This window comes from Cheilinus undulatus, linkage group 4 (assembly GCF_018320785.1).
Source record: "Cheilinus undulatus linkage group 4, ASM1832078v1, whole genome shotgun sequence".
Classification (NCBI taxonomy): domain Eukaryota; kingdom Metazoa; phylum Chordata; class Actinopteri; order Labriformes; family Labridae; genus Cheilinus; species Cheilinus undulatus.
In genome coordinates this window covers 19193384-19218383 of record NC_054868.1, presented here as the reverse complement: position 1 = coordinate 19218383, position 25000 = coordinate 19193384, and the positions used below count along the sequence as shown (strand labels likewise).

The following is a 25000-nucleotide window of genomic DNA, read 5'->3' as shown; positions in this document are numbered from 1 at the left end:
GTCGCACTGGTTTAAGGAGTCCGGAGAGGAGGACTGGAGAGGAGGTAGCAGAGAGCAGGGGATGCCGAGTGAACGAGGCGGGAGATAAGCGATGGCAGAGGTAAGCAGCATGTAGTCTAAATGACCGGGGGGTTATTTCTGTGGCTTTTTGGCGGCAATAATGGTCCTATCATGTGGATATAAATATCACAATGTATCGAGCTGTTTCCCAGCTCCATGTTGGGAGTTGGCCTTACACAGGATAACGGTGCTACACAAGGCAACCGCACATGGACTCCACCGCGTGTGGGTGTAAGTGAATGTGTGTGGAGGTTGAGTAATGTTATGCATAATGCAGACCCTCCACGGCCGCCCTCCTCCACTCCATCGCCACCTGACATATACAGTACACCTGCTGCCAAAGCACGCATGCGCACCTAGAAACGTGGACAACGGCGTGACGTTGTTTTTCTGTTTGAGCAATTTGACGCATATGAGCGGATCATTTTATCTGCCCACGTTTATAACTTAGGCTATCAGGTGGGGTAGAGGTATCAGGCTAATGTTTTACTTTAAATGCAACCCGAGCATGATTTACTCTCGCGATATTTAGTCTCACCTACCACTACTGTCTCTGTGGAGATGAGCATCACGACTTGAGTCAGTGATTTCATGAGGCGATTTATTGTGGCTGCATGTGTCTCAGAGCAAATTTAAGTCACTACAACCAGATGAGTCACTTGGAGCTTGTAGCTATGAATCACAAAACGTGTCCATATCCCACTAAAAGCACCGTGGGTGCTCTCATTGTGTCCACAGAGATGCTGCATTATCCACAGAGCAGCTCCACAGTGTGTCCCTGCATGGCTCTGATCACAAACATCAGTCTCAGTGCTGCTTGACATTTAATCAAATATACTCATTCAACTGAGCTGTAGCTGTTATCTTATTAATCATCTGATTCATACAAGATAGATTTAACACTTCTGCTTTAAGGACACACACTAGCTTGTTATTGTGGATTTACACATGAGGTAGTGACAGTCAAATAGGGGGAACTCAGAATAACAAAACTATTCTAAATTGTACGCCATTTAGTCCAGACCAAGCAGTCTGATTGGGCAAGCGGTCTTTCATGAGTGACAATATAGGACGTGTGAAAAATGTGTCACCCTAACTCAGCATGGAGCTCTAAAATACTTTGAATGAGCTATATTTACAACTTTTTTATTATTATCAGTCTATCTCGTACATCAGATTACACACCAGACTCTTATTTCCCTGGTTTTATGATCTTTTTTACGTAAGGAAAAAGGTGCAAGAATGGGATGCCATCCCACAGCAGTGTGTGACCAGGCTGGTGACCAGCATGAGGAGGAGGTGCCAGGCTGTTGTGGCTGTGTGTGGTTTTTCAACATGCTACTGAAGCTCCTGTTGGTTCAATGCAGTGGTTCCCAACTTGGGGTCTGGGACCTCCTGGGGGGCACCAAAGATCTCGGGGGGGCGGGAGGCTTTGTCTGCTCTGAGGTTGTCAAAATTAGATTTGCAAATATTAAGCAAAATCATGATAAAGCAATTAATTAACAGTTTATACAATGGTCTTTTGGCAAGACAAACCTGCGAACAGCTGCTTCATTGGTGTTTTATCAAAAAACAATTAAATGGATGTTGTTTTTTGGCAATCATATGACAATATAATTTTTTCGTTAGGGTCTTGGGGGGGCTCAGTTTGTCTTTGAAACAAGTTGGGGGGCTCCAAGGAAAAATGGTTTGGAACCACTGGTTTAATGAATAAATTGTTAAATTGCCAGTATGTCTTGTTTCTACAAACTTCAGTCATCAAATACACCAAACAAGAGTCAATGGCAGAATCAGCTGTTTGGCACTGGCAGAGAGGATTTGGCAAATTTTTCATGGGCTCAACCCACATACTCAGCTCTGCTGCTCATCCCACAAAAGCATGTTCCTTATGAATATGGTACTTTTTACAGGCTTTCAAAGGGTATAAGATTTGTTGCCAAGAAGCATTGTTACAACAAAAAAATAATCTACCAAACACAAATTTCCTTACTTTTTGTGCTAAGCTTAGCTTTATCCAAGCTAATCACTACACCAGCAGCAGCCTTAGCTTCCAGCTTCTTAACCCGCCTTTACTTACGGTCTGTTCTTCTCAAATGATGCTGATTGGTAAGGTCCGTTCTGAGACTGGGCACAGTTGTTTTTGATTGAGGCTTTAGCTTCTGGGTAACAGAGTTGTACACACTCTTCATACTGCACTATGTGCCACTATTGTAAATGGTTGAAGGGATCCATCATGTTTGAACTTTTTGTTGCAACACGTTTTCAGAGTTTTTTTTTACAGAAAGTTTTCCTTTTTGCTGACTAGCTCCTCTTCTCCTGCGCTGCTCCCATCTTTCTCTGCATCCATGTTGTCTCGCCCACTGCATGCAGGTATTGTTGTTGTAAATGAACTGGATAGCGGTGTGTTTTTCAATTTCAATTTTGATCAGAGGGAGAGAGGAGGGGCAAGGTGACGAAGGACAGACAGTGACATGAGAAGAAGATGAGCTGGAGTCTGCACGCAATAGGTATAGTTTTATCTTAACTACATTGGTATAGGAGATAATCAGGGCTTGACTTTAACTTTTTTGCCCACCAGCCATGGTGGCTAGTGGTTTTGCAAACTTACTAGCCACTCGGTATTTCCACTAGCCACCATTTTGGTGTTTGTAAACTATGTGCTATATGCCAAATTTGGTACACATGGTATGACATCCACACAATCTATTTTCTCTCATCAGTATGCTCATTATCAGCCCTCCTCTTAATAAAGTCTTCTCCCTGAACATATGAATCACCACACTACAGAGTTTTGTGTCATAGTTCACTGTTACAGACAAGACTCTTCGATTTTTTTTCTTCAATGGATATTAAGTTTATGCTAATATTAAAATGCTGACTGTTAAGTGATTGTTTATTAGAAAAGAACTACAGCAGATTCACATCTGTAATTTTCACTCTGATAGATCTCCATCAGAGAATATTGAGGGTCACACTTCTCCTCTCCTCCCCTCTATTGTCCTTTAAACTTTATGGTGGAAAAACTCTTTAAATGTGTGAAATAGTTCTAAAATGTCATAGGCTACATTACCTGTTTAAATGATAGATGACTTACGTTTGGTGCATGAAGCGCACATTTGGACAACATTAAACAACTGGACTGTCTGTTGTTTAGTTTTAGAAGCAAAAAAAAATCATTATTTAGTTGAATTCTCTTTGACTCCCAAGTTATCATTTATAGACTTTTATCCTTCTGCCTCTGTTTCTCACTGCCCTGCAGTAGAGCTACTACTTTGTGCATTAGAGTGTTTGGGATAAGTTGTGGAACAAACTGAGTTGGTGAAGGTAAAACACAATCTGATGTTGATTTTAAATTTACTACTATTTCCTGCGTAATATTTGCTTTTGAAAAGCAACTTCACATTTGTGGTCGAGATGTTGTACTGAATATTTTCACTGCTGTGATTTTCTTGGTCACACAGCCTGTGGCCTTGTGCCTATGACCAAATCACAGCAGTGACAATAAACACCACTCTCTCTCTCTCAAGAGATAATGCATGATTATTTAGAGAGGCTTAAAATATCAAAATATCCCTGAAAAGTCAATGCCAGTCAAAAATATATTCTGGACTTGTTGGATTTCTGATAGAAAAGGCCTAACAACTGTCAGGGCGGAGAGGGTTTTCTCCACAGCTGGGACTATAGTGAACAAAAACGTCCTGTTCTTGATTCAGAAAACCACGATCACCACCTCATGTTTATAGGTAAAAACATGTAGGGACAAGATAGCACCAGCATTTTTTAAAACACCATAAGCAGCGCAATTTAATTTGTTTTTGTTTTACATTTAATTTCTAATCCGTTCATTTAAAAGTTGACTATCAGTAACAAAATACCTGTTAGAGGCCTTTAATGGTGCTGGTGGCTAAAAAAAGTACATGAGAATTAACATGAACTACTTTTGCTTTTAGCTCAGTATTTCTTCACTGCAATCTGTAATCTAATTTTAGAGCGTCCTCTAGTGGACAAATGTGTAACTGCACGGTGATTCAAGCAACTGAATGTGTTACATACATATTAATAAAAAATGTGCATAAATATTCGATTACTATTTGAAATCTGTAAAAAATAATAAATGAAATTCGAATGGGACTGTTGATAAATACTTACAGCCCCAGTGAACAGTCCCAGTGGTGTTTTTCTCCTGTGTCATTCCTCATGAAATGCTTCTTCCATCTCAGCCAGACTGTTTAAAGTTTTATTATTGATCATTTTCTCATTCCACTATACTAGAGTAATCTTAACTTTAGATTAATGGTCAACTAAGGCATTAAAATACATGGAGGGATCTATTTAGAGTGGAAATATGGAATACATTAAGTACAAAACATGAGGCACACAGCTTGCAGTGGGACCCCTTGTCAGTCTATCCAGCAGATTTCTATCTGATGAGCACCAGGTTATTTTACTTAGACAACAACATTGCTGTCTTGTTATCTATAACCTAATTCATTATCCATATATGTATTTTGGCAATTATTTCTAACTATAGTTGAACCAGAAGCTAACAAGTACAGTCAAACTTTACTAATTAATGCAGTCTGCAATAACAAGCTGCTGTAACAAGTTATTAGTTTGATATGAAATCATGTATTATCATATGAGATTTGATTGCTTGCAGACTTTGGTGCAAGGAAATTGGGTGAAATTACACAGCCTGGAAGTTAACACTACACCTTGATCCACACAAACCTTATCAACATGTACTTCCTAAAATACCATTGCAAAAAATTACTGTATACTGACATCTTGCCCCTGCTAGTGTCTTTGGAAATACTGTCCATAATGCCACTGCTGCCTCTAAGGCAAGATGTATTGTGTAGCATTGTCCTCCACATTGAATATAATGGAACAAATGAATTTTTAACGCATGTGTTTTTGAGCTGTGGTAATATCTATCTTGGCTTTCTTAGAGAGTCATTGGCACATTCCTGTACCCAAACCCACTTCTGCAGCATGTGTTGTCCACTTCCGTGTGTGTCCAATCCCGCCAGCATCTCTGACAGTCCATGTTAAATATTCAGAATAACAGACAGTGCATTTAATTAGAAGAATGGTAATGCGCTCACTGAAGCAAACTTTGACAAAGTTTCCCCCCTGAATGAAGGAAAACTTAGGAAACCCCTGCAACACTGACAGTCTCGTCATGCATGACAGTGCCACACATGGATAGAAGAGCTGCGGGGAGCTTCACTGTTTTAACTCCTCGCTTTAGCTTTGTAATAGCGATGCCAGAGTAATTTACTGACCTTACACATCATTTATCATCATATTTTTGAAGTAATACAGAGGGTGAATTGTTTCCTAACCTTTGGAAAGTTGATGTATCATAAAAACTGTATTGCACCTCAGTCAGCTCTAACAGACAGTATGTTAATCTTGATTTTATTTCCACCATCCTCAGTACTAGATGCTTAATACATTATGGCCACTTTGCATGCAAAGGTTTATTTTCCCCCCAAATAACTGCATAATGGCTCAGCATCTCTGCGCACTGGTGCATAGTTGCAGTGATTGGTCTACAACCTAATGAGGAGAGCATTAAAGCTGTGCCTTTTGACTTATTTTTAAAGTTTTAGAATAGTAGTAAGATAGTAGTCAGTAAGTTTCAGCCAGAAATAATAAACTTTAAATACAGTAAATAAGGATCTTATCTCGCTGAAGCACTGATCACTGACACAAGTTATTCATGATGAAACGTTAAGGTCCTTTTTTTAACTCAGTTATCTGCATTTACATAATGATTTTTGGGTTTTATTGGTGTGTTTTAACCCTATGGATTCCAGCGCAGCACCGGCCCTACGATTAACATGTTCATTTTTGATAGGCGATGGATTTGAAACCAGATAAGATAGATTGATCATTCTTTTTGCATATAAAAACTGGGGAGTTACACTAACATTTCACACATTCACCATGTTTCACAGCACTTTTTCGTTGCAGTGATAGGTTTGTAAAAATACACAATGAAGTGCATATAAAAATCTTTATAAACAAGACCACAGGTATTTGCAGCACTTCCTGAGTTGAAATAAACATCATCACGTTTTGCGCATTAGCTGTCACATGATTCATACATGCCCCCCCCCCCCCACAACAACAACAGGAAGTGATGTATTTTCCTGGGAGATGTAGTTTTTTTCTGCGGAATACACCGAAGAACTTAGCCTGCATACATACTCGCCCTCGCTCTCATTTCACCCCTACTTTATTACAAAAACACTCAGACACACAACCCACACACATACACACAATGCTGACACACTTCCAGACATATGTAGTCATGGATTCGCAAAATTCAAGTCGCGCCAAACAAACCACTTGTGTGAAGCTTTCAAACTAATTACAGCGTCAGATGAAGAGTCCAACTACATATCTGGCTCATTTTTTTTACAGGTTAAAAAATTGACAGACTCCAAATAAATTTCCTGTGGTTCCAAAGGATATTGTGCAACTTTTTTACATTTACAAATTTGAGGGACACAGCTATGCAATTTCTGTATTTTGAAATAGATGTGAAAAACCAAAAATTATTTTCTTTTTTTTTTTTTTTTAGGTTTATTGCACTTTTAAGCAATTTATTGTAGTAGTTAAGACACAAGTCAATACATATTATTAAAACTTTGGATATAAGGGTTATATCGATGTAAAGCAAGTAAAAATACTCCCAAAATGGCACTACAGTATATAAAAATGTAAGAATATGTCCTAGCGGACTTGCACAATGGTAGGTTTTAAAGGGTTAAAAGGGTTTTAAAGAGCTGGCCTGCTTTTACATTGGTAGATGTTTTAGTGGCTGTTAGTGTGGCAGCCAGCAGCACATGTTCAAAGACATATATGTCTAACACAGGTCAATGTATTATAAGGATTAAATAACATAAATTGCTTGTATCTCACATACTTTATAGAATTGTCTCTCTCCTCTCAGCAGACTTTTCTTCTTAGTGTTGTTTTGCAGACAGAGGTCACATTACTTATGTAATATGAATGATCAGTTATGGTGTGGGGGTTAGAAAGGGCAATAAAAGAACAACAGTTTCAAACAACTCCAACCTTTAATAACCTCTGTATGTCTTTGTGCATCTTAGTGTGTATCTGTTGTGTGTCCACATCTGAACACAACACAAAGCTGAAGATGAATTTGCAGAAAGGTGATACATGGTTGAAGTTGCTGAGCTTCACTCTCTTCTTTGTGCCCTTCACCGACCCTCTCTCTTACACTCTCTCTCTCTCTCTCTCTCTCTCTCCCTCCTTCTCTCTGTCTCGCTTGCACATACAAACATGCCACTCCTCCTCAGAAATGTGTCTGTGTCCTTGCTGTGTGCATCTCAGTTCCTCTGTGCTACTGCTGATGTCTGCTTTTCAGCAGGATGAGGCATCTAGTGACTTGTTTTAATGTGGCAGCATCATGAATGGTTATGAAGTAGCAGTAAACAGACATGGAGAGGGTTTGTTTTTTAACTGTTAAATCAAATTTGTATTGTTGAGAGTCACTGCTTTAGCTGCTGTTGTCTGTTTTAACAGGGGATTTAAGAACTTTGCCTTGCACAGCTCTTAGTGCTGAGAATTTATCCCGTTTCAATTTTAATCACAAGTTTGGCTAAGCAGGATCATGAAAACTGTATTATCGTGATGTAATGATTACGGTGCCACATGTCATGTTACACTAGTTTGGTTTCTAGGTTTTGTCATGTGATACATTTTTCAGTGTTTGTTGTTATATTTTGGCCAGGAAAGTAATTGTTGTTGTTTTTTAAATCAATGTTATTTTATGTCCTTATTGTGTTTTTTTTTTTTAACTAATCATTTACATTCAAAAATGCTCGTTTTTCCAAGTGTTAAGGGTATTCTAACTTAATAAATGCATGCAATGCAGATGTAAAATCTGTTTTCAAATCTCAAGACCTCCACTGTATTGACCCGCTTCTATCACCACGATACAGTTGAATTAACGATACCATTACATCTCATTAACATTAGTTAAAAAATTATACTAAAATATTTTTTCTCACAGTTTTTGATAAATTATTTTCAGCAACTTCAGTCCTGTCCAAAACTACTATTTGATGTTTGGGGGATTTTAAGCTTTTAAATGTCAGTTTGACTGGTCAAGTTCAGCAACAATTCTGATGCTCATCTTTGTTCTTTAATTAATGCATCAAAATCAGTTTTGTCAGAAAAATGGTACAGAGTTTACTGCTGGTCCTTTAAAAAAAACATTATCATGTCATTTGCAGCAACAAAATTATTGCAAAATAAAAGTGAAAAATTTTACCCATTAAAAAATGTCCAGAGTGATACTGGAGGGTTTGATCTTAATATCAATCAATATAATAGTGATAATGATTTTTGCCATAATTGAGCAGCCCTAAAGAAACCCCTTAAAGCATTAGCCTCCCTAGCATTAGGGGCTCCCCTCCTGCAAAATTCCATACATTTCTTGTGCATCAGCAAATATCTATATAAATATCCAAAATAAAACAGGCAGGCTTAATTATACTCACAAATAATGATCTCACTATAAATTCATTTCAGTAAACGTCTTTTTTTGGTGACATATTCAACATGCTGCTGTAGTTATAGTAAACATTTTTTTTCCCTCTTGTTATTCATTCACTTTATTCAATATGTCTTTCTTCCGTCATAGAGGGGCTCATAACGTTTGTCCTTAAGTTAAGGAATGATAAACTTTTTAAACGTAAGTACTCCCTATAACTTATCAAAGAAACAAATATCAACACATTACTCATAATTTGGTGTTCAAATGTAAACCTTCTGCAGTTTCAAAGTTGCATTAAGGCAAATCAGAAGCTTTCGACTCAGCTCCCTCTTCACCACAACAGTCCAGGACTAGCCCGCAGTACTGCTGACGCTGCACCGATCCACCTGTCAGTCTCGTGCTCCCTTTTACCCCCACTTATGAACAAGACTCCAAGATACTTGAACTCCTTCACCTGAGGCAGACACTCACTCCCCATCCAGAGGGTGCAATCCATTGTCTTCAGGCAGAGAACCATGGCCTTGGACTTGGAGGTGCTGACTCTCATTCTGACTACTTTGCACTCAGTTGCAAACCGTCCCAGTGACTGCTGGAGGTCCCCAGCTGAAGAACTACATCTGCAAACAGCAAAGATGGAATTCTGAGGTCCCTGAACCAGAAACCCTCCTCCCCTCGACTGCACATCAAGATCCTGTCTATAAAAATCACAAACAGAATTAAAAATTAGGGGCAGCCTTGGCAAAGGCCATCACGCACCAAGAATGTGTCTGACTTTGAGCTGAGAATATTAACACAACTCTCGCTTTGGTTATACAGGGACCCAATGGCTTGCCACAGTGGCCCCAGGATCCGCTGTACCCCCCACATGAGGGATATGATTGTAAGTCTTCTTGTAAGTCCAGAAAGAACATGGAGACTGGATGAGCAAACTCCCATACTCCCTCAAGAAGTCCTTGCATTTTAGCACTTTATACATCACCACCCTGAGCGCAGCAACTGAGCCTGACTTTCACTCGTATCCTTGGGTGAAGACGTCAAATTTAGTCTAGCGTGTTGTCATTTCATATACAGTAGCATGACATTAGCTTTTTACTCCCATCAATTATATTTACGAACCAAATAAGATTCTTAAATTCATGAAGATTATCATTATTAACAGAAAGGTACATTTCATAAACTTCTACTCGACACTGATCTTGTTTTCAGCAATGATCCAAAAACCCATTGAGAAATCCCGTAGGCTCGCCGCCGAGGGATGCTAACATCCAGGTTTTGCCTTCAAAATTATGTCATGACTGCATGACTCTATTACTTGTGTCTTCAGCTTATTCAACCGACATGCCCACACCATCGTGGAGCAGATTTTACTGCCTCAATCTTCATGATTTAGAAGCTTAATTTAATAAACTTGGAGATGTTTCATTTGACTGAAATTTGACCTTGTAGTTCATAACATAGTAGCCTGCCAACAAACCTGAATACAGATTTATTACCACTTTACATGGTCTTTAAGCCTTTTTGATAACCTCAGTTATGAGGTGAAATTAAGCAAGTGTACTTAGATGCATCTATAACTAATACTGTAAAAAATATTTCTAATGAATCCCTCCAATGTGAAATCAAGTCTAGTGTTTTTTAATCAACACAGTAAATCTAAGTGATTTTAGACATTGACTTTACTTGATTTAACAGTTTCAAAGAAAAAAAATTAAACACTAGTTTTGTTTAATCTACTCAAAAATCTAAGGTAATGTGACTTGAGTTTTTTTGTTCATAAAAAAAAAGTTGTAAATACAAAGATTAATCTACTAATCTACTTAAAAAGGCATGCATGATGCTGTTTTTTTTTTTTTTTTTTTTTTTTTTTTGAAGTAGATCAGGCTGGATATTTTTTTTATTAGTGCAGGAGCTAAGAGGGCATGCATGTTGTTTTCTAAATTATTTCCTCTTTTATTCTTTTTTTTTTCTCGTTCTACAAACACAAATAAAAGCCATTTAGAAAAGCTGATGTTTAGAGCTTATTTTTAAATTGTACAGTAGACATTTGTCAGTGAAGTATCCAAAACCCAGGAGCATGTGAGTAAAGTTTGTGTGGTTTGCAGACAAAAATCAATCAGAATGACGTCTGATTGTAAAAGTCAAACTGTGTTTAAATGTCTGTCGGTTTAGTGAGTACGTAACTGGAGAGTAAAGGGGTAGTCTAGAGGAGAAATCACAGCTCTGATTTTGTGGCTAAAATATGATCTGTGTCAGCGGCAGCTTAGTCCCAAGCACAGGGAGAAGTATCAGTGAAACCCTTAATGATCAATTCCCTGGTGGCCTCTCTGAGAAATGAATTTGGGAGGGAAAAATAGGTTGTGTGTGTGTGTGTGTGTGTGTGTGTGTGAGTATGTGTGTAATGGCCTAAATAAATTAAGCCACCAAGAATCCTCATCAGACACCTGAGTACCAGAGCTTTTCTATGGCCTACTTTATGCACGCATACACACGTTCAATGATCAGTCCTTGTTTATTCTTTTTAGATGACAAAGACTATACCAATACCAGTAGGTGCAGTTGTCATGTCATGTGATTTTTTTGTTTTTGATATCAAAACTTTTAATCAAACTCCTGCAGAATGTCAAAAAGAATGCCAGTGTATTTCTGCAATTAAAAAAGAGTTTTTGCTCATGATCTAGCTGAATGAGCGAACCACAAATGATTTCTCTCTTTGTCTCATGGCTCTAACATATGCCAAAAGATAGGATGCTGCTAAAGCGCCAGTTTTATCAGAACTTGACTAGATTTCTTCATTAAAAGAAGAACAAAGAACAGCAGTGAGTTGATTTCTTTTCAAAAACGACAAAAGTTGTGTACTGACATGTCTACGGTCGCCATGGTTCGCGTTATTCCTTGGTAGCAGCGCACGCGCACCTCGGTCACAGCTACGTCACGTGTTTTGTTGCTCTGATTGGCCCGTAAAGATGTGACAGACAGAACGTTCATCCAATCACCCTCAGTTTTTTTTTCCAAGGCTCTGCCCTCTCCCAAACACTGTATATCAAAGGTTTGAAACACATCCATCTAACATGTCAGGTTAGACCAAAATGATGCAGTTCTCAAAGTTTAAGTCATAATTTCTTGATGGTTCTTACATTTTTACCTTAAAAATGGGCTGATTGAATGTGTTCAAACAGAAGAAAATCTTCTTCATCAGTGATGTTCCTAGACAAACTATTTCCCATCTGTTTAAATGCAAAATATAGTTGCATTTAGCTGTGTCAAGTGTACATTCTATAAACAAATGTTACATTGCAATGGTTAAACAACATCACACCTTAATGATGCAAAGTTAGTTCTCAGAATGTGACTAATGTTGACAGCCATAGCACTGTGGCCCTTTGAACTCTTTTGCAGGTTAAAGTCCATGTTCCTAAGCTGAATATCGACCCTGAATGTTTCAGTTATATGTGAGTATAACCTGAAACTGGCTCTGGACAACTTTATCCCCATCTTTTAGAACAAAATCGGGCTAAACAAGACTTTACAGCAGAGTAAAGAGCATTGGGGCGGCAAGGTAGTAGTCATTAGGCAAGACTACTGTGGCTACTAGTTGCAGGAGGCTAAATTACATTTGACCAGGATTGTTGGCCTGAACTGATAGAAAAGCTATATAATTAGTTTAACCAACTCATAATTTTTGTGCAGACGGCAAGCCTTTTAGTCAAAGAAACAAGGCAAATTTGGTTTTCCTTATTGAAACAAAGACAGTATTTCTTTTGATGTGAGGAAAATGCTTATTCAAGCAACATTTTTGTCTGTAATTGATTGTGGTGTTATTTACGCTACATCATCCTCAAGGAAAGTGTTGTTTCATGACGCCTTGTGATTTGTGTAAGGTCTGGGTTTTTACACCATCACTCTCTGGTACCAGAAAGTTGGTTAGTCTTTTACAACTGAAGGATGGGACATTGTTATAGGGCCATATGAAGTCTGTTTTATTTTTGGCCAAATTCCTGTTTTTCTATTTAATTTTTTAGAATTCTGTTTTTTACTTTTACACTTATTTTACCATCAGAGGGAGTGCCCTGTTTATGTTAGTGAATAAATGTTCACTGATTAAATAGAAATAACCTTAAATTTTGTTGATTTATTGAAATTACTGATGGCTGCTGCAATACAAAGTTTGGATACCCTAATAGAGACGGATGATACAAAGGGTAGCAGGAAAATTATTACAACATTATAAGACATCCATAAAAAAGTTAAAGTTTGAGTTCTTCCATCTTTGTCTGTTATGGTCTGCTGTTTGTTGGATGTGTGAAACTTCTCATGATGCTGTCTTGGCCAGAAATCCCTTGTGAAAGCCCATTTTCTGATCTCACTAGAAAACTCATGGTCTGGTAATGGTCAAATAAAAACAGAAACAAAATTTTAAGATGAAAACAATGTATTTTTACGTAATTATGAGTTTGTCTCTTCTTTTTCTTTCAGGGCCGTCGTGAAAGAGAAGAGGAGCCTTCATTGCCATAGCTACAGCTCCTCTCTCTTCTCTCCTTTCCTCCTCCAGCCCCTATTCCCCCTCTTATCCTCGTCTCTTCACCTGTAGAGTGTTTGCTTTCATCACTTTTTCAACATCCTCCATCATCTGTCACCATGACGACCTCAGCCCTGCGTCGACAAGTGAAGAATATTGTGCACAACTACTCAGAGGCAGAGATCAAGGTATTACTAATACTCTCCTCAAGGCTTGCAGCAGCTTTTATGAGACCGTTTTGGATGAACAATTAATTATTTCTTTACTCTGATATCGATGTTAAGTCAAAACAAATCAAACACATCAGAGGATAATTCTGTAATGCCTCTTATAAATGTCATTTTTTCCTTTTGTCCTATGTCATGAAATATCTGAAGTTCCATGACAATATTACAGTGGATAAAAGAGAACATTATAGTGATCCACGATATTGAATTTTTGCCAATATCCAATATATGAAGATATTTCCAAACTTATTTTAGTCGATGCTGATACTGACATAAGCTGATGCATTTTATTTCTATTTTTATAAACACCAAGGGGCAGATCCAAAAAGACTTTTTGTACCACACTAATAGCGCCAACTACAGCGTGAGATTTGCGATCGCAAAGAGCTCCTCTTTTGTATCTGAACCCCTAAAAAATTATCACTAATACCATTCAGGTGCAAACCCGCCCACTGCAGAGCGAGTTTATCGCATTTTGCCATCAGTCAAGTGGCACATCAATGGCTTTGCCCTTGTATCACCAACATCACAATAACAGAGTGAAACAGACATAATGCAGCAAGACATGCAGCAAAACTCATGGGCTCATGAGGGGATTTTGTGTGACTCAGAGACTAGTAACAAGGGAAAAATGCACTGACCAGACACTGGTGCCACTGCTGTTGTTACAATATCACATATAAGACATTGTCACCCAAACTAATACAGTAGGTCTGGAAATCATTAATTGGACACTTAAAGCTGAGAGAAGTCATTCTGAAGAGTGTTATTAATACTACTGTTGGCCATTACGCATGAAATAGCTGTTTATATGAGACAGAACTGGTCTCTTATCAGACACTACAGTGTTCTTTACATTCTTTTACAGGTAGAGCAAAGTGTTTCAGGATCCATGTTGTGTTTATTTTCACCTAAATGCTGTATGTAAAGACAGTCCCTCCAACATTCTCATTTGCCTGTTCTCTCCCTTTCAAAAGCATAATCAGATCAAACAATTTGAAAAAGGAATGCTGAAAACCAAAATGTCTCAATGTGCCAATCACGCACTGCATGCACTGTTGTGTGTGCGTTGTTTCATTGTACAGAAGCATAAACAATTTACACACAATAATTTCAGTAAATGGACAAGAAATTGCTTAACATACAGTTAAAATTCCTCCATGTATACTGTAAACGGGGTGAAACTGTGTGCTTTTGCCATGAGTTGATTTTTTTAAAGGTGTCCAGTATTTATGCGTGCTGCTCCAATGTTTGACCTTGTATTGTAAAATATTATAAGCCATTTTAAACACACCAATGCTCCACAAATACTTTAGCTCACAGGGTTTTTCTTTTACAAAGTAATAATGCTTTCAGATAGGAAATGATGGACATAGCAGCAAAGGCAGATATTTATTTCATTAATGACCAATTTAATATTTAAACATGTATTTTATTCTAAAGTGGCTTATGCTGTGTTCCTTCAGGTTCCACAGAGCAATGTTGCTGATAAAAAAAAAAAAAAAGTTCATCTAAGGATACACAGTAACAATCGACTGAGGGAAAAAAAGGCAGGGAAAGCAAGATTGGGAGAGAAAAATAGTGCCGTTTCAATACCTGGTTTAATTTGGTTTTAGATTGCACCACTTTTACTGCCTGTTACAGTTAGTGCTGGCCTTTGTGGATTAGATGCTATTTGTAATGAGGCTGATTTGTATCTGAGTGGAGCAAATTTGCACTGAATACTCCTCCAACTCCTCATTTAAATACATGTCAATGGGACAGGGCACAGTTTGCTCAGTTGAACAGTTTGCATTCATTTTGTGTGCAGTCAGTGCAGATTTCCCCTTTGCATGTGCTCTGTTGATAAGATCTTTTTTGCCATTTTTACAGCTGAAAGCCACTCAAAAATCCACTATTCTTTAGTGGATCTGCCCCCAAGTTTCTCCTGTGCAAAGAGAGGCTGAGTCAAGTGGAGCTGGGAGAGCAGTGGGGAAGTAGACAGTCTGATAGTTGTTTTGTGTTTGATGTTTCATTAAAAAATATCTGGTTGGGTTCATGTTTGACTCCATTGAGAGTACTGCACACCAGGCAATCATCTATACCTGATGGTACAGTTGCACATTCTGCCAAAATTTAAGGTAGAAATATGATTTAAACTGTTAATATCCACTGCAGATATATCGCTGTAAATGTCAGCAGAAATGTTCATATCTGCTGGTACCAATATTCAACTTTTTATCTGTCTAATGTATATCAATATCATACCAAAAATATTGTTCATCCCTAATGATAAGCATGCGATACAGAAAGAAAAATAAATTAAGTCATTGTTTCTCTGCAGGTACGGGAAGCCACCTCCAATGACCCATGGGGCCCGTCCTCGTCGCTCATGTCAGAGATCGCTGACTTGACCTTCAATGTGGTGGCGTTTGCCGAGGTCATGGGCATGGTGTGGAAACGCCTCAATGACAGCGGCAAGAACTGGAGACATGTCTACAAGGTGAGCTCATGAAAGACCAGAGTCAGTCCTTGTTACTTTAGCTTCTCTGTGACTGTTGCTCACTGACAAACACTTCCCTTCCTTCATCTCCTCCCCGTTTCATTACGTTCTAATAATAACTCTTATCCTCCTCCACAAAACAACTACACCTTCACACTTCTGCCTGCTGCTGTTATTTTTATGTCCAATGCTTTGTCTGAATGCCTTTTTCACTTTCAGTTTTTAGCCATGCTAGCAGCACAGCTTCCAGGAAGGCAAGTAAGGTCACAAAATGACTAAAAACATCTGCAGATTTTTTCTTTTTTAGGTTTGATACTTTAACATGCAATCAAACATCGTTCCATTTTAAAACGCATGGTGTTGAAAAGTATCAAAAACTGTTAATACAAATAAAGTCCTGAAATATCAAATTTAATTATAGATTTTCACAGTATCAAGATGAATTATAATAACTTGTGACTCTCATTGATGTTTTCCTTAGCTGAACCTTGTATTATTTGATATTCTGTAAATGTACTCTTTAAATATGGTAAATATTATACCTACTACACATAGCATTATCACTGTAGACTTATCAGCATGCATCAAATGTTACATTTTAGTTCAGGTACAGCTTAACAGAGCTGCTAGCATGGCTATAGACTTGCGGTTTTGGAAGACATATCCGTCCTGCATCCATCTCATTGCCCATATCCCAGTACATCCCCATTATCAACTAACATTGTACACTTTTATACAAATACAATGGAAATATGAAGGTAATGAAAGAAATGCTTGTACATCAGTGTATTGATCAGCATTTTCCCCCAGGCTCTGACTCTGTTGGATTACCTGTTGAAGACGGGATCAGAGAGAGTGGCTCAACAGTGTAGAGAAAACGCGTTCACTATCCAGGTACTGAAGGAAAACTTCAGAATGGGAGTCCACCATTAGAAGTGCTGCTTTGTTGTGTTTATTGATTTAGATGATATTTTTTTGTTAACAGTCAAACTCACTGCTTCACTTTGTTCCATTTGAAAAATGTAAGAGTGATTGTACTCTTATACACAATAGTAGTCTTTTTACAAATGCTTAAAACTCCCGAAATTTTCAGGGTAAGCTGCATGTGTGAAGACTTTTTTTTCTTTTTTTCTTTTTTTTTTTTTTCTTTTTTTTTTGTTGCAGTGTGACAAAAATATCTGCACAAAATATCTGGCAGCATATTTTCACACTTCACCGGCAGACTGAGTTGTCCCCTTTTTTCCTCTTTTTCTGTGTGCAATGGTGCATATGCACTCTCTTTTCCTCCCTGCACAGAGGTAATATATCAGTAATATGTCTGGGAATGCAAAGTAATGCTCTATTCATATTATTTGTTTTCACAGTTAGCAACAATGGGAAGCTCCATCCAGATGATTACTCACGTTATTTAAAGCTTATAAAATGTTAAAGGCAACTTCAGCACCCAGAATAACCTGCAAGTACCAGTTAACTTCATCCTATCATACATATCCCACTTCTGACAGTTTTAATAATTTCCTTGGATAATATTTCAAACATTACACTATTTATGTCCCCATTAGACAGGGAAATACCCCCACTGTGAGGGTTAGGGTAAGTGTGAAAGAGCAACTCAGGAAAATTTCAGGGGCAGTCTGTCCTGAAACTTGTAAGAAACTCTCCCCTTAGCAGCATTCAATCACTGCTGGTGATAAATTGGGTTTTTTTTTAAATCAAGGAAAAGTACTTTTATGGATGACTGAAATACTTTTTAAAGAAAAGAATAACATTTAAATTAATGTTAAAACATTTGTAAAATGAAAAATTTGTCTAAGCTTTTGAATTCTTTTCTAAAAGATGGAGTAAATTTCTCCAATCCTTTCAGACTCTACGTGACTTCCAATACGTGGACCGGGATGGCAGAGACCAGGGAGCCAACGTGAGAGAAAAAGCACGCCAGCTGGTGTGTCTCCTCAGGGATGAGGAGCGACTGCGCCAGGAGAGGAGTCAAGCATTAAAGACTAAGGAGCGAATGGCTGGTGGAGGCAGCGGCGGAGGTGGGGGCGGTGGTGGGGGGGTGTACGGAGGTATACCCCCATCTTATCACCCAGGCAGGCGAACTAGTCAGCCCAGCATGGCTGTTCTGTACGGGGAGGAGTTCAGCCGCTCCAGAGGCTCTCCATCCTCCTTTAACTGTGAGTATCTGTGGACAGTCATACCTTCTGTCACCAGTGCTCACTTTGTTTAGCTCCTATTTTTGTTCTCCACCAAATCCTGCGGGAAATATCTCTCTCTGTTGCTGCTTAATACTCCATTATGTCCACAAGCTGGCTAATACTATCTATGTGCTGTTGGTTCTGAGCAGGCAGTGACAGTAGACTGTTAGAGGCTCATTCATGACCGTTTCATTTAATGAGCTGAACAAAGTCAGCAACAACTAAACTATAAAATGCAGCTTTTCAAAAATCAGATAAGTCTCAAATCATAGTCTTGTGTCTGAGGCATTAAATTTACCAGTTTTCATTTAGATAACACCAGCTTAAAACAACCTAAAGGCTCTTGTTACCGCAAGACACTTTACAAAAGGAGCAGGTCTAAACCATACTCTTCATTATACTATATACAGGAAAACAACATTGTGCAATATTAGCAAAGCACTGGGCACACACTGCATTTGGATTTCCACTTATTTATGATGTTGCTGTTCAGACAAGTGTTTAAGTCTCCCGCTCATTTCTGTATATCTTTAAACGCTCCTGTTTCCCATATGTGTGGAGCTGACATTCCTCCAGTCCCCATGATCATCCCCACCCTCTTGCTTTTTGAAACCTAAATGTTGGCATGTCATTGATTTAGTGTGTGGCACCAGCTTTAGTCTCAGACCACAAAGATTTAGCCAGATTTTGGCCCAACTGCAGCATCACAGCTCAGCGTCCGAAAGTTGGGCCCCAATATGAGCACCGGGACTGACAAACACATATCTGTAGTAAACATAATCACTGACACATCATGACCACAATTTGACTAGGCTACTATGTCAGGATTTTTCTTTGGTCTTCCATGAAGTTTGACACCCTGACATCACATAAAGTGAGGCTAGCACAACTATGCTAAATGGGCTGATTTCTTGATGTGTTAAAACATTCATACCTCAGGTTCTATAAGTTCTTTTCAGATGACGTCACACAGCAAAGAACTCCCCTCAGGGGACAAGGAATGCTTTCAGCTTAGAGAAACGCTATCAAAAGGCCATGTCATGAGCAGTTTACAACTATACCAAGTGTTCAAAGTGTGAAAGTATAAATATACGTAATTATTAAGCTACATTTGTGTTCTGAAAGAAGTGAAATATTCAGGCAAATATGAAAAAAAGTTGAAAAACTCACAGAGAAAGGCAGGGTTGTCACAGAACACTCCTGTATGATCTTTCCACAAAGCAGTCTGACCATGATGCCATAGTTAAGCACATTAAACTCTGATCTTACCTGTGTTTCCTCAGCTGAAGTTTTAACCTTCCACTCATTGTAACAGGAAATCTGTCTCTTTTTTTGTTTTGTTTTTTTGTTTTTTTAGAGATCCAGATCATTTGGCTCAGCTCATTAGTGCTGGTTGTTTAGTTCCCAAATGGCTCTTCATTTGGTAACAGTTCAGCCCCTAGGGATTAAAAAAACGGCAAAGAATAGAGGAAAGGAAACAGGCACTCAAACAGGAACAAGCTACTGTGGCTAACATAAAAGTGCTGTTTCGTAACACAAGTTCATTTGTGAGTGGCACATTATTACTCATCATTACTTAGTCACTCAACTCACAAGGTTTATTTGGTTGATATTGCATTATTGTATTCATTACAAAGCATATCTGTAACAAAACAAGGATTTTTTATATGTGAAAGGGGCTCCACCAACCTCTTAGCTCAGTGCAAGACTCCTTTAGACTCTTGTGTCCCCTCATCTGTCTAGACAAGGCTAGATGCTAGGAGGTCTGCTGGACTGAGTATTTGTGATATTGATAGCCTCCATGGCAGGTACATATTTTAAACAGTGGTAAATATCATTTTTTTGCAATGTGTAATAATTAGGGATGTCACGATTTCCCATTTTCATGATTAATTGCATTATTTAACTTTACAATTAGTTAATCGTAACATTTCCTGAATACCGTCATAGTTAATATGTAGCATTTATTGATTGTTTACACAGCAGGTGTGATTTTTGTTTAATTCCAAATGGGATTATCATCATTTTTCTTGTACTTTTCGATTACTTTACATTTTTGATATATTACTTTGTTATGAGAGCATCCAAAGATGGAAATAAATTAAAATTAAAGACCTATAAGGAGTGTTCATGTGATTTTACTAATCCATGGTAGTGTGAAATTAATTAATGCAAAAATAATCGTGATAATCGTAAAATCGTGATTATTTCTCTGACAATAATCATACCAAGAAAATCTGTAATCGTGACATCCCTAGTAGTAATCGAATTCAATGAATGTAGGAATTTTCTGATAAGTACAGCCCACAAATCCATGTAAAACTGTTAAGTACTAACTTTCCTCCGCTCCCATTCATCCCCAAAGGCTGTCCCCCACTTCCTGACCCCCAGTGGACATCCAAGATCATGTGATTGCAAACAACCCTCTGGAGGACAGCCAGTCTGTATTGTCCTCTTCATGATACATAGCAACAAGTCCATACTTGTTTCTTCAAGGTTGTTTTTTTTTTTTTTTCAAAGCACAGGACTGTCAACATCACAACGACTGCTCCTGCTGGATCTTTAATTGACACTCTTTGACCCGCCTTCCCAATGATATATAAACTTGCACGCTGTCGCAGAGACAGAAGTGACGACAGCAGGCGATGAGTGGTCGGGATCACACTTTCAGTGCGGTCAGTCTGTCGACTGAGTCTTGAGAGAATTTTGTTGCATAGTCTGACATGGTGCAAACGTAAGACAAAAAAAATGATGTAGTCTGTAGTCTGCCTTTACTTGCCTTACACTAGCCCCATACTGATAACCTTCATCAATATATATATAAATAATGTAAATGCATCAATCCATATAACATTAGTCATTTGATATGTTTTTGTTGCTAATATACAAGCTACAGCTGCTTAAATTCAGAACCTTTCTGCTGCACTCAACAGCTTATTCTGGTTGTCCTTGTGGATAAATGGATTGAGTGTTAAAAATACACACTGGTATTGAGGCTGATCCCGACTGAAATGCAATTTTCTGCTGTTGCCCAGCACTTTGGACAATCCAGCACATAGATTATCAATACTGCAGTGCAGGCCTGGAAATATTCAAATAAGCCCTACACTTGCTCTGCTCCTTGCTCTGTGTGTCGGGCAAGGAAACTTACATCAGTCTGACCATACATCCCTCTGTCACTGTTTTCTCTGCAGCCTCATCCTCATCCCCCCGTGCCGCCTCAGACCTGGAGCAAGCTCGACCTCAGACCAGCGGGGAGGAGGAGCTGCAGCTCCAGCTGGCTTTAGCCATGAGCAGAGAGGAGAGTCAGAAGGTACAATGACACAAACACACAATCACACACTGATATTATGATGATTTCCTCCTGTAGTGCGTCAGCATACCCTCCCATCATGCACATTCTCCTCCTCTTTATCCTAGCCACACATCTCGGTGCCTCTTGATGATTCAGATAATGGAAATTTTGTTACAAAAATTGTGAACATTCGCCCACCTTCTTTTAGCTAGCCTTTCCTCTCCCAGTTACCATAGTGATGGGTGAAGACCTAGAGATTGCTTAAGCTTTAGCCAAAAGGAGAATGAGAAGGTACAAACATAAAGAAACACTTCAATCTTACCCCTCACATTTATTAATCCTCTTAAGAGTATCCTTGTGTGAATGTGATGACGTCGCTCTCATCTTTACTGAAGTTGCTTCTCTTTGTCCATCAAATTACTATTATCTTAATGTTTTCCTTCCTAAGTTGGCTTACTCTGAATGAAAAGCCTCTGCTTCATCTGCTACTTAATCTTAAAGTTCAAGGCTGTTTTAAAGTCCATTTTTATTGAGACAGTATACCATATCAGCATATCATATATATCTCATATATTGCTTTTTCTCCTTCAAAAACAAACCCTCTATTTAAAGAAGGAAATCTAAAGCAGAAAGAAAATAAATGAACTCAATCTTTTATTTTCAGTGTCCAGTATATGTAGGAATCAATAATCCTGATAATGATCAAGGATCCTTATAGGCTGTGATTAAAGATGGAAATACACTGCCCATAAAAAGTATTCAACCTCTTGGATGTTCTACCCTTGTATTAGTTTTGTAAATCACTCATGGTCAATAATTTAAAAACTCTAATGGTGAATTGAAAACAGATTTTAAAAAGTAATGGAAATGAAATAAAAGAATGTAATGTAAAATAGGTGATTTAAAAAAAAAAAAAAAAAAAAAAAAAGCATCCAGGGGGTTTTATTTCTGTCATCTCTTAGTCTCTTAAATGAAGTTTTGGAGCCTAACAATGACTGTTGCCATATTGATAATGCCATCTCAAGCTAACTTTTAGTAAGTTTCAACTGAGGGTCCAAAGGGGTCAAAAGGGGTGGAGCTGAAGCTGGCCTTCAGCAGCTATAGATCCAACAAGCCCACCAGTCAGTCACATCAGCTACACCCTTACATTAGCATCGCTCTAAAGCCAGGTATAGACTGTGCTTATTACATCCGCTTCAGACATGAATACTGAGTCACGTAACTCATCTGGAAGACATGCTGACTTTTGGTCTGATTGTGCACCGTTTGTTGTAGGTGTACAGACTGGTTGGATGGATTTCTGGCATGTTTCATGGTTTTGTCGCACAACTGCACACACTCCTGTGTCAAGACCAGAGCCATGAGTAGAATCCTCATGCTTGGGGCATTTTATCTTTGTAAACTGTCAGACAACATCTTTAATCTTCATGAAAACAGCACAGATACTCTTTATTCTTCAGTCTCTTTCTTCTTCGAAATCATTAGACAGTGATCAGTATTAGTCAGAATTAGACAATACTGAACAACTCTTTTCACTTAGTCAGCTTGTTTGTGTTTTTGTGTGTTTATATATAAATCTATGCTCATTTTTAGTAAAGTGATGATGTGATGCTGCCCCTGCAGGAGCAGTGCTGTCGCCAAGGAGACGAGTCTCTGTTACAGAAGGCCCTGGATGAGAGCAGGAGAGAGAGCCAGTCAGGGACACAGGAGGTTAGTTTAAAAATGTGTGTGCATGCCTTACAGTATGTGTGTGGGTGCATGCATGCCACAAAAGTGTGTGTTGGATTGGAGAGGTGGGCGGGTGTGTTAGTAGGTGGTTGCTGGCAGACATTTGGAGTGGAGTTTATGCTGCGGGCAGTGGGAATGGGAGAAGACATCGAGGAACGTGGAACAGCAGAACGAGGGAGGTTTGGGGAGGAACAGCAAAGAGAGCTGAGAGAGGAGAAAGAGGTGTCTGCTGAATGATAATGACTTTGTCTCATCTAACCTTGAGCTCAGCATGACATTTCCCTGAAAGAGCACTCCTTATCTCATAGCACACCAGCTCTGTTACTTATTGGCCGGTCAAAGAGCCAATCAGAGTCGCTGCAGCCTTATGTAAAGGGCGCCCCGTCTAGTAATGTGTTACATGAAGTTACTTATTGACTAAATCTTGATGCTTTTAGGTGCTTTGAAAAATATTGGAAAATAGACTTAAAAATAAAAGTGTCAAAGGGCTGTTTAGCCATTCTTTGACTGATGGAGCGTTGATATTTTCACAAGGTCAGATAAAGGTCAGAGAAAATCATGTTTTACTCTCACACATTTAATGATATGTTATCTTCTTTTTATTTAATGCTTTTGTTTGAGTAGTTTTCTCACTGTACTTTGAACATGTATTATGTTATATCACCTATGAATATGAACCTTTTTTCTGCTGCTCTCATTTAGAGATGTGCAAGGTTTGAAAACCTTTCAACAGCACAAACTATTGATTTTTGTCTCAAATTTCTCAGAAACACTTTTGTTCTGTCTGTAGTCAGCCATGCTGGATCTGGTGGACATATTTGGGCCCTCATCAGAGAACAAACCTCCACCCAGGGACCCTTGGAACTCTACCCAGCCCACCTGTGATATCACCTCTGACCCCTGGGACTCTGTAGGTGGGTAGAAAGTCATTGACTGACCCACTCAGCAGCACAATATGATGCTAGATCTTCAGCACCATCTCTTTCCAGTTTATTATCCAGTTTATTATTGATAAGTAGAGAACAGAACTGTGTGAACTTAGAATCAGTGCGCTGAAAAATTTACCACTGCTTTAAAACAGGTAAGACACCAAATTTTAGATAATATTTCAGATCAGAATGCAGAGGAATCTCTCCATTCTTTGACAAATGGCAGAAATCAAGGTTAGCAATGCACTTAGGACTAATAGTTGCCTATACAATATAGTGCTACAGTGTTACAAGTGAAAGTCCTGTTTTCAAAACTTACTGATAAAATAGTAAAACAATATTTGCACAGAAAAATGTAAGTTTCTTAATAAGTCATAACAGATTATTGCACTTTATTCCTCTGCGTTATAACTAGGCCCATTGATGGAATTATCTATTAATCATTTTAATATACAGCTAGTAAAGGTGACTTTATTCAAAACTACTGAGTAGTCTGTTTGAGTTTCCCCACACAGCCCAGTAGCCTACATTTTTTTAGTTTAGTATCTTCTTCTGTCCTGATATTTTGTACAATCAACCTGAATATGGAAGAAGAATAAATATTCTATCTATCTTGCTTGTTGCGTGTGTGGTGTGTTGAACCCAGAAGGCAGACCAGGATTACGAGTTTTGACAGATTTATTGACAACATAATAGTGCAGGAAAGGGGGCGGGGAGGCGGGTCCATGAGTCCGGGGTAGTGAAGGGCTCCAGTGAGAGAGCGCGCTGGGTTTGGGCGTGGTTAGAATCAAGGCAAACACTTGCACTAGAAGAATTACTTGAAATGAGCATATAGAGGAAACCAGAGATTGAGCCAAAGTACCACGGTGAGAGGTGGACAATACTCTGGCGCTGAGGCGAGAGTCTGCAGCCTTCTTGAGGGAGAGCTTGATTGCAGAGCAGTCGCAGGTGTGATCAATTACCCTCAGTGCCACGGGGGGAAGGGAAGCAGCCTCAGGAAAAGCAGAGCACAGTTAACTACACAAACCC

General features: G+C 38.7%; 1 protein-coding gene across 1 annotated transcript in view; it reads left to right on the top strand.

Moving 5' to 3' along the window:
• epn3b (epsin 3b) overlaps positions 1-25000 on the top strand; it is a 29069-nt gene continuing 4069 nt past the window's right edge. Inside the window, exons 1-8 of the mRNA XM_041785860.1 lie at positions 1-100; positions 13073-13303; positions 15666-15824; positions 16635-16718; positions 17689-17998; positions 21214-21332; positions 22938-23024; positions 23833-23956. Of these exons, the coding sequence (XP_041641794.1) occupies positions 13235-13303; positions 15666-15824; positions 16635-16718; positions 17689-17998; positions 21214-21332; positions 22938-23024; positions 23833-23956 (952 nt within the window). The 5' untranslated portion in view covers positions 1-100; positions 13073-13234. The remainder of the gene's footprint in view (positions 101-13072; positions 13304-15665; positions 15825-16634; positions 16719-17688; positions 17999-21213; positions 21333-22937; positions 23025-23832; positions 23957-25000) is intronic.